Here is a 10,919-nt window from a genome sequence, read left to right on the forward strand (position 1 = left end):
AAACCGCCCAATCTGGCAACACTGCATCCAGCCTCTTCTATTATGTGTGCAGTGTTTCGCTGGACAAACAACGAGCGAGCTACAGCGCGCGTACGGCTTAACCAGATCTTGTGCTATAACGTGTGCAGCTGGTAATCAAAGTAATTTTCACTTTTCTGTTCTGTTACACTGTTCTGTGTCCAATGTCCAAAATGAAAAGTTAGTTTTCAACTGTTCAGCTAAAAAAAATTTAATTAAAACAATTGTGTTGTTGAAATGATGTGTTTGCAATTTATTTATAATCAAAAACTGATACAGGTGGATGAAAGCGTGATAGTGTGATAAAAAAGTAGTAGTACTATACTAGTACTACTGAGTGATAAGAAGTCCTAGTGAATGCTTGATAAGTAGACAATAAATAATTAGGTGTATTTTTCGGCGCGTGCTACACGTGCGCGCACTATGGCTCAAAATAATATACCGGCAAGAAATAAAAGTTACTTTCACCCCGAGTATGCAGTGTTTGACTTAAACCAAATAATGAGCCAAGGTAATGAAATAAGAAAATGTTGATAAAATAAGACTTTAAGATGATTACAATATCATTACACATCACAATATACTTACGTTCATTTAACATAGGCCGACTTATGACCAGATCGGTTTACAACCAGCCAGTCGTAACCAAATGCAGTCGTAAGTCGACGACTACCTGTATATTAAAATTTCACTTTCTTAAATAACTGATGGAAAATATCAAACTTTTCCATGACACTCCAATTGTGTGTTTTTATGTATGTGTGTGTATATATGTCAAAAGAAAGTAGTCTGCCATTACAGGCAGTATGCAGAGATGTAGTCTGTGACACCAAATCCTAACAGGAGCTGGCTCACAAATGAGCCACAAATCACAGGGTGTCTATAGCATCGTTGTTCCCCCGGGCTAATCATCTGTGCTGAAACATGTTTATAAATAGAACTATTCAGAGTAGTTTGCACAATACCAAAATATACATTTTAATTTTTTTAAATGGCTGCTTGTACATGGTGTTATTATTTGCAGTGATTTTCTCTCAAACCTTTGTGCATACAGTGGTGCTTGAAAGTTTGTGAACCCTTTAGAATTTTCTATATTTCTGCATAAATATGACCTAAAACATCATCAGATTTTCACACAAGTCCTAAAAGTAGATAAAGAGAACCCAGTTAAACAAATGAGACAAAAATATTATACTTGGTCATTTATTTATTGAGGAAAATGATCTAATATTACATATCTGTGAGCGGCAAAAGTATGTGAACCTTTGCTTTTAGTATCTGGTGTGACCCCCTTGTGCAGCAATAACTGCAACTAAACGTTTCCGGTAACTGTTGATCAGTCCTGCACACCAGCCTGGAGGAATTTTAGCCCATTCCTCCGTACAGAACAGCTTCAACTCTGGGATGTTGGTGGGTTTCCTCACATGAACTTCTTGCTTCAGGTCCTTCCACAACATTTCAATTGGATTAAGGTCAGGACTTTGACTTGGCCATTCCAGAACATAAACTTTATTCTTCTTTAACCATTCTTTGCTAGAATGATGTGTGCTTAGGGTCATTATCTTACTGCATGACCCACCTTCTCTTGAGATTCAGTTCATGGACAGATGCCCTGATATTTTCCTTTAGAATTTGCTGGTATAATTCAGAATTCATTGTTCCATCAATGATGGCAAGCCGTCCTGGCCCAGATGCAGCAAAACAGGCCCAAACCATGATACTACCACCGCCATGTTTCACAGATGGGATAAGGTTCTTATGCTGGAATGCAGTGTTTTCCTTTCTCCAAACATAACGCTTCTCATTTAAACCAAAAAGTTCTATTTTGGTCGCATCCATCCACAAAACATTTTTCCAATAGCCTTCTGGCTTGTCCACGTGATCTTTAGCAAACTGCAGACGAGCAGCAATGTTCTTTTTGGAGAGCAGTGGCTTTCTCCTTGCAACCCTGTCATGCACACCATTGCTGTTCAGTGTTCTCCTGAACGTTAACATTAGCCAATGTGAGAGAAGCCTTCAGTTGCTTAGAAGTTACCCTGGGGTCCTTTGTGACCTTGCTGATTATTACACGCCTTGCTCTTGGAGTGATCTTTGTTGGTCGACCACTCCTGGGGAGGGTAACAATTAGGGCTGGGTATCACCAGATACCTCACAATACGATACTGTGGCGATATTTTGCCCACGATAACGATAATATCACGGTACAGCGATTCTGCGATAATCGATATATTGCAAGAAATTTCAACCACATCACGATATCTGTGTCACTGAAGAAAATCAGAATTTATTGACCACTGTAAAATTACATTTCACATACATAACTACACACTCTTGCCAGACATATATTTGTCTCTATTCCACTGCTGGCAAAACCAAGAGTTGCTTCACTACAACATACAGAAAATTCCCATTTCTCTGCTAGTATTATCAACTTTTCTGTAAGCATGGACACATCAGTGCTGCTTAACAAGCAGAATCAAATTGTTTTATGAAAACTTAAAACTTGCACTGCAGACTGCACATACATTTCAGTGCTAACACTAATATCAATTTGTTCTTTGTAAACTTGAGAACATATACCTGAGAACATTTAACTTGTGCTTATTTTGCAGGAACAACACACTGTCTGAAACACATTGAAAAGTGCAGTGGGCATCTTAGTCTCCTACTGCGCATGCGCAGAACACATGAATTAGCAAGTTCTCATACAGACCGGTTTATTATTCAAAACAAGGCATTACAAATTATTTGACTCGGCCAAAGACTCGACCAATATGCACAAAACATAAAAATCGGCAAATGCGTGAAATACTCACCGATTTTCTATCAGCCCAGCTGATCGGTAGGACAAAACTACTGTTGAATTTTCCTACCCTCCTGGATTTCACGCATGCGCAGTAGGCTTGGTAGGACAAATCCAAGAGGTAGGATAACTTTACAGAACACCGGCTCACTGTTTTTTTCTCCTTTCCTTTGGAATCCAAAGTGCCTCCAAACATCTGCCTTAAAGTTCAGCGGCGTCTCTAGGTTTACGTTAACAGCCATGCTTACTTGTTTTTTCCCCTCACTGCAACCGCCGGGGAAAAAAGAGAAGACGAAGAGTGCCTTGCAGTGAGGGAGCGGCACAGCAACACCTCGCGGAGCGGAGGTGCGGAAGTCGTACTGGATTTACAACCCGTCTGAAACATGATTTATTATTTGAAAAAATATTGATATTCAAATTTTGAGTATCGATATTGAATCAGAAGACAAAGTATCGCGATATATCGCCGTATCGATATTTTTGCACACCCCTGGTAACAATGGTCTTGAATTTCCTCCATTTGTACACAATCTGTCTGACTGTGGATTGGTGGAGTCCAAACTCTTTAGAGATGGTTTTGTAACCTTTTCCAGCCTGATGAGCATCAGTAATGCTTTTTCTGAGGTCCTCAGAAATCTCCTTTATTCATGCCATGATACACTTCCACAAACGTGTGTTGTGAAGATCAGACTTTGATAGATCCCTGTTCTTTAAATAAAACAGGGTGCCCACTCACACCTGATTGTCATCCCATTGATTGAAAACACCTGACTCTAATTTCACCTTCAAATTAACTGCTAATCCTAGAGGTTCACATACTTTTGCCACTCACAGATATGTAATATTGCATAATTTTCCTCAATAAATAAATGACCAAGTATAATATTTTTGTCTCATTTGTTTAACTGAGTTCTCTTTATCTACTTTTAGGACTTGTGTGAAAATCTGATGATATTTTAGGTCATATTTATGCAGAAATATAGAAAATTCTAAAGGGTTCACAAACTTTCAAGCACCACTGTAATTAAAAAAATAATAATAATATAAAATACTCGTGAAATGAATGATTTATCTAACTGAAGATGCTATACAGCGCATCATAGAAACATACTGGGCTTCAAATGAGGTAAAGAGAGCAACTGATATTCAGGAATGCTCCCACTGCTTGTGGAAAGTTTATTAGCTTATGAAAAACACACTGAATTAAAATTTTCAAAACACTGATCTCAATATCTACAAATCTTGCCGGTACTTACTCATCACCATACAGCTGATGGCTGTACTCAGGATGGAATGTTGTACTTTCTTCATCTACATCCTCTGGGAAACGTACTGAAGGAAATAAAAAGAGAAACATGCCTTATTACTAACATTATGCTGCTTTGGTCATATGCATTTAACCTGGGAAAGGAAACAAACACTCTCAATAACGTTGCGGACCATTAAGTAACAGGACGTCAATTCCAGTTTAAAAGGGCCAGAGCTCAGCAGAGTCTGGTGATTTCCCTGCTATGATGCACCAAGTACTATTTTGAAAGGATATGATTTCCAAGTATGTGTTTGTTAAGAACTGTAGTCACGTTAACGTTTGTAGAAATTATAACAAGAGATAAGCGATTTCTGTACGCGTCCCCGAGATGGAAGTGTTTTCATGATGGTTATCAGACTAAAAATTCCATGTGTTCAAATTCCACTTCACTTTAATACAAACTGTTTTGACCTTTATTATAAGCACTTGTTTTAGAGTGCCTCTTATAACATGCTCATAACATGTATGCAAGCTAGGAAATCAATAACTTACCTAAAACACCTCAGAAGTTTCACTTCTCTGACATGTCATGTATATTTTACGCACTGTTTTGGGTTTTAAACTCAGCCAGTTCTCGTATTAGTTTCAGTGAGAGACAACAGAAAAGAGCACTTCCTAGAGTGTCCTGACACTGAAGAAAAAAGGGCAAAATCTCTCATCCCACAGAATATAATAGAAACTTTACCAACATATCAATTCACGCAGGATAATAATGATCTCACTTGCCCGTATCTGTTTAAAAAAAAAAAATTCCAAACATAGCTTAAGTCTGATATAACTGGTGAGGTGGATCAGATGTTTTTGAGCAGGTGACCAAACTGTGCTGGCCTCTGAAACATTCAGAGCATATGCAAACATATGTGCAGCAGATGTACGATTTACCTAATTTTAAACAAATTGCTTCATTGGTGTCGCATTTGTATTCTGCCAGTTTCTTCTCCATTGCATTCATATCTGAAAGACAAGCAGAAAATTCAGAAGTTTTATTTAAAAACAAGTAGTCAAAGTGACAACATGCTTGCTGAATCTCTGGAAATATGTCTCTTTAACTTGTCCCTACAGCAGTGAGGTGCGCAGTTGGAACGACTGAATGGTTCAAGGTGAAGGTGGGACTTCATCAAGGATCTGCTCTGAGTCCTTTCTTGTTTGCCATAATGATGGATAGCTTGACGGACGAAGTGAGGAAAGAGTCACCATGGAACATGATGCTTGTGGATGACATTGTGATATGTGGTGAAAGTAGAAAGGAGGTTGAGCTGGGCTTGGAGAGATGGAGGGATGCATTGGAACAAAGAGGCATGAAGGTGAGCAGTAGCAAAACAGAATACATGTGAATCAATGAGAACGGGGATGAGAGTATCGTGAAGATGCAAGGAGTAGACGTAAAGAAAGTTGGTGAATTCAAGTGGGGTCAACTGTGCAGGAAAATGGGGGCTGCGATAGTGAGGTGAGAAAGCGAGTGCAGGCAGGGTGGAGCAGTTGGAGAAGGATTTCGGGAGTCATTTGTAATAGGAAAGTCCCAGCAAAAGTGAAAGGTAAGATGTATAAGACAGTAGTGAGACCAGCTGTGATGTATGGATTGGAGACCGTACCCTTAACGAAGAGACAGGAGGCAAAGCTGGAGGTAGCAGAGTTGAGGACGTTAAGGTTTGTGATCGGAGTGACAAGGTTGGACAGGATAAGGAACGAGCACATCAGAGAAAGTAGGGGTCGACCGATAATCGGCCTGGCCGATATATCGGGCCGATATTCTGCATTTTAGGGTTATCGGTATTGGCCATAATTTCCACCGATATGCCGATAACATGCCTTTTTGCAGCCATTTCGTTCCTAACGCGACTGTCACTGCACGTCCTTTCCTGCACTCGCCTCTCTGAGTTCAAGAACACGGTTCCGCCCACCACAACCTCTGATTTGTTTGGCACAAGAGATATAGCCAATCGACATGTGTAGCTAAACGCTGTGAACTGTTTCAAGGCGGCCGTACGGGCACTCGGGCAGAAGCGGCACAAGGGATACAGCCAATCAACATGCGTAGCTAAATGCTGTGAACTGTTTCAAGGCAGCCGTATGGGCACTTGGGCAGAAGCAGATCCCACTTCAAGGTAAGGACGCGCTGCTTTTGCCACAATAAGTCACAAACACACAAGTTGCAAAAGCACAACATCATTATATGTTTACATTCTTCATCTACTACTCGTTAAAATTGTCCATTTGCATCTGTGTAGCCAGGCAAACTTAGCTTGCGGAAGGAAGCACTTGAATTAGCCTACAACCAACTAGTCTCACTGAAACTACATGTAATGTTGTCCGTAGTAAGCAGTCCCCAGCATAACGTAGGCTGCAGTCATTTTTAAATCCCCGTCTGGAAACGTTGTGAATGTGTCAGTAGTTCTACTCGAACAGTAGAATGACAGCCATACAGAGAGGTGGTCAAGGGAAGACGAAATAAAACGTAGTGTTTGTGTTCTGTAGGCTAGCGCAAGCCTACTGGCTATTTGTTATGGTGATGAGTAAACTTCATGACGTGACTCGTGCTCAAAAAGCGCATTGCACTTGTATATGTTAGGTAACTTCATAAAGCGCTATTTGAACATTTAAACAAGCCAGGTGTGATATGGTGCTAGTCGGCTATGTAATACTGTAGGGAGTTTGTCAGGACGCTTGTTGTGGGCTCAGTAATGAATTGTGTCGTGGATGCACACTTGCTTGGATAAACGCTAATGAGCGAAATACATCAATTAAACTCTTGACTTAAATGTTCTTATGCTACTTCACATTGCGCTGTAATGTACTCCACTAGTATTTATAATTCTTGTGCAAGTGATTCTCCTCGCTAGCGCTTCTGATTCGGAAAGCGATATACTCTTAAAGGAGCAGAGCCGCGGCAATTTATACAAAAAACAGAAACCGCCTCAGTGGACAACATGCAGAGCAACTGTGCTTCCTTCACTACAATATAATCCTCCTAAATTGGGAATATTAGGCTTGGGTATTAAAAGCATTAGAATGTAGATGGTTACTTGTTAAGTTGTTACATAATAGGGAGTGATAGCCTACTTTATGTTTGATTTTACTTTTTAAAAAATGCTGCAGGCCGCTCCCTACACTTGATTTGTTATTTAAAAACTACTTGAAGTTGGTAAGTCTTACTTAGTTCTTAGTGTAAAAGAATCCAGAGTGTATTTTCATTTACTTTCCACTGAAAATGGTGAGCTGTAATATAGTAGGGAGTGATTTATTTTTTTATTTGTGAATATTTATTTTATTATTATTTTATTTCTCATTTTATTCTAACTAATGTTTGACTTTATTGTACAAATGCTGCTGGCATCTCCCTGCACAAAATTTCATGTTCAATTTTACAAATAAACATACATTTCATGGATATGAAGGTCTGTGTCAGTGTGTGCTATGTTTAATTACATGTGAATTATAATGTTTACATTTATCGGTTCCACATATCGGTTATCGGCATCCCAATTCCACAATAATCGGTATCGGCCCTGAAAAAAACATATCGGTCGATCCCTAAGAGAAAGCACAACTTTATTCATCGCACACTTGTGAAATTTCCTCTCTCCATCTGAAGCAGTGAACACACACATGAGCACACACATACCCAGAGCAGTGGGCAGCCATGCTAACAGCGCCCGGGAAGCAGTTGGGAGTTAGATGCCTCGCTCAAGGGCACCTCAGCCCAAGGTCGTCCCATATTAGCCTAACCTGCATGTCTTTGGACTGTGGGGGAAACTGGAGACATGGGAAGAACATGCAAACTCCACACAGAAAGGCCCTTGCCAGCTGCTGGGTTCGAACCCAGAACCTTCTCGCTGTGAGGCGACCGTGCCGCCCACTAGGGACAGCACATGGGGAGAGCTTGGGAATTAAGGGTTGTTTTACAATCAGGGTACAAAGTTTGTGTCACGGGGTCCAAAATTCAAATTGATTCAAACTGGTTCTTGTACCAGTTTTTAAGTGAAGGACAAGTTAAAGAACAGATTTCAGGTAATTTTTTGACATATGTGTATGGTAGTTTTGTGTAATCTGCTATAAGATGGGAGAAACAAATGAAGTGATTCTCGGAGAGGACATTTTTTTTGACAATTCAGAATCCACTACTTCCATAGTGCTTTTAAATATAAGGCTGTAAGCTTTGTGTTAGTTGTCTCTAATATTTATGTCCCAATATCTTGACCACATTTTAAGATGAAAATAATCATTTTAGATACATGTTATTTTATATTGAAAAATTAGCTGTCTCGGAGAGGACTTTTTTTTTTTGACACAATTACATACTAATTTGATCAAAATAGTCTGAAAACTTACTGGCATTCAACATTAAAACTTAACCATGTTTCCAATGATATGGAACCAAATATGTGTTTTATGGTATAAAGAATGATTTAAGTGCATCCCTTTTGGAGCTACCTGTGGTCAAAAAAGCACTTTTTCTAAATGACACGAGTAATTTTGCTAAATATGACCTATATTGCCATACATTCACCAAAAATAACGCTATCACCAAATTTTTTTTGCATGGTAAATAGAGCTATCACAGGGCTACAATAAAACAACCAAGTGTATTTAGTCAAGCCTTTTGATATTGAAGATGGTAAGTGTTAAATGTGATTTTAGCTTGCGTACCCTGATTGTAAAACAACCCTTAAGCTAAGAGAGATGAGACTGAGATGGTACGGGCACATCCTGAGAAGAGATGCAGAGCATGCCGGAAGGAGAACGTTGAGGATGGAGCTGCCAGGCACACGAAAACAAGGAAGACCAAAGAGGAGATACATGGATGTGGTGAGAGAAGGATGCGGAAGACAGGGAGCAATGGAGACGAAGGATCCACTGTGGTGACCCCTAATCTGGAGCAGCCAAAATAACTTGTCCCTAGGAGGGCGTGAGGAAGTGTCCTGTGAAGTGTCTTCCAGCCTCGACTCTGGATCAACCACAACCCTTATCAGGATAAAACTCTTATTATAGATAGATAGATAGATAGATAGATAGATAGATAGATAGATAGATAGATAGATAGATAGAATATGCTGGCACGAAAGTTCTATATGTGTACATATGAAGTCAAAACATGTCTTTTTAGAACTTATTGTACATCACTGTATACAGCTCAGCTTTGGTATAATTATAGCAAAGCAAAGATAAATAAGATTAAGGTGGCTTATAATGATGCACTGAGAATATTGCTTAAGGCCCCTAGGTGGGAAAGTGCAAGTGCTTTGTTTGTAAATGCTAATGTTCCTACATTTCAGGCTCTGATGAGGAAACTTATGCACAAATTTATGTGTAGGTTATATGAATCTAGAAATATTATCATCATGAGTTTGTGTAATATAAAGGAGAGTGATATTTTATATATTTCTGACATGTGGAAACATTGGAAAAGCCAACTTTATGTAGGCCTATCTTAAATGTTTTTTTTTTTTATATAATGTCTTGTAATTGTAAGTGTGTATTTTTATATGTATTATTTGGACCTTTGAGTCTGTAACAATAAAGTGTATATATATATATATATATATATATATATATATAGATAGATAGATAGATAGATAGATAGATAGATAAACTCAGTGGTGTCTCGTAAAGTAACATCAGTTTACTCTGACTGCTAATGACTGACTAGCAAAGCTGTATCTCTGACACCAACTGAAGGACAACACGGAAGCACTGTTATACTTGTCAAAAATGACAAACTTACAATGTCAAAAAACAAAACAAAAGCAGCCACTCTTGCTTGCTATACATGTCTCTGTTTTAATGCTAACTTAATAGTTATCCGGCTAACTAGTTAAGCAGAACGTCTTAAAGCACGGTGTTCAGCCCTCTCTCAGTTCTGTTATCTTCCGGCTTGTGCTCTGCACGTTAATTATCATTAATAAAAAAGTAAATTCACCACTATTTACTATTAGCAGGCCATTACTGAATTACAGTTAGCCAAATTAGTCAGTTCCGCAGCTAGCTGTCAGGTAGCTAACTAGCTAGCTCACTGACGGCTGTTTATCATGCTAGCCAGTAAACTCGCTAATGAGCATTACTAGCTACAGCAGTATTGATAACGTGTTCGCGAATTACCGTATACAATTTATCATTTTTTTCCTACAGAAATAATGTACTATAAAAATATAGCCTTACCCGCCATTTCCATGCACGCTTTACCACATAACCCGCGAAATGCAAAAGCACTTCCTGTTTACTCACGTGCTCGTGTCTTCAACGGTGATTGGATATTGCTATTTTGACGTAAGCTCTTTCCCGGTACGTCACACAACAGTACAGTTCCCAATTAGTAATTTAAGTAAAGTGGAAAGAAAATTACACAAGTATTTTTTACATTAAGAAAGGGATAATGTACAGCGAGCCGGTCATTATTACAGGAAGTAATACAATTATTTTTAAATCATTATTTTGCATCAGATTATTGATTTATTTAGTAAGTATCCGTGTAATAAACGGGATTATGTTATGTCGCCTCACAGCAAGAAGGTCCTGGGTTCGAGCCCCGTGGCCGGCGAGGGCCTTTCTGTGCGGAGTTTGCATGTTCTCCCCGTGTCCGCGTGGGTTTCCTCCGGGTGCTCCGGTTTCCCCCACAGTCCAAAGACATGCAGGTTAGGTTAACTGGTGACTCTAAATTGACCGTAGGTGTGAATGTGAGTGTGAATGGTTGTCTGTGTCTATGTGTCAGCCCTGTGATGACCTGGTGACTTGTCCAAGGTGTACCCCGCCTTTCGCCCGTAGTCAGCTGGGATAGGCTCCAGCTTGCCTGCA

General features: G+C 39.4%; 1 protein-coding gene across 1 annotated transcript in view; it reads right to left on the reverse strand.

Moving 5' to 3' along the window:
* hat1 (histone acetyltransferase 1) overlaps positions 1–10,355 on the reverse strand; it is a 32,135-nt gene extending 21,780 nt beyond the window's left edge. Inside the window, exons 1-3 of the mRNA XM_060928790.1 lie at positions 10,287–10,355; positions 5,013–5,084; positions 4,078–4,153 (exon numbers count right to left, since the gene is read on the reverse strand). Of these exons, the coding sequence (XP_060784773.1) occupies positions 4,078–4,153; positions 5,013–5,084; positions 10,287–10,299 (161 nt within the window). The 5' untranslated portion in view covers positions 10,300–10,355. The remainder of the gene's footprint in view (positions 1–4,077; positions 4,154–5,012; positions 5,085–10,286) is intronic.
* Between the last annotated feature and the right edge of the window lie 564 nt (positions 10,356–10,919).

This window comes from Neoarius graeffei, chromosome 9 (genome assembly GCF_027579695.1).
Source record: "Neoarius graeffei isolate fNeoGra1 chromosome 9, fNeoGra1.pri, whole genome shotgun sequence".
Lineage (NCBI taxonomy): Eukaryota > Metazoa > Chordata > Actinopteri > Siluriformes > Ariidae > Neoarius > Neoarius graeffei.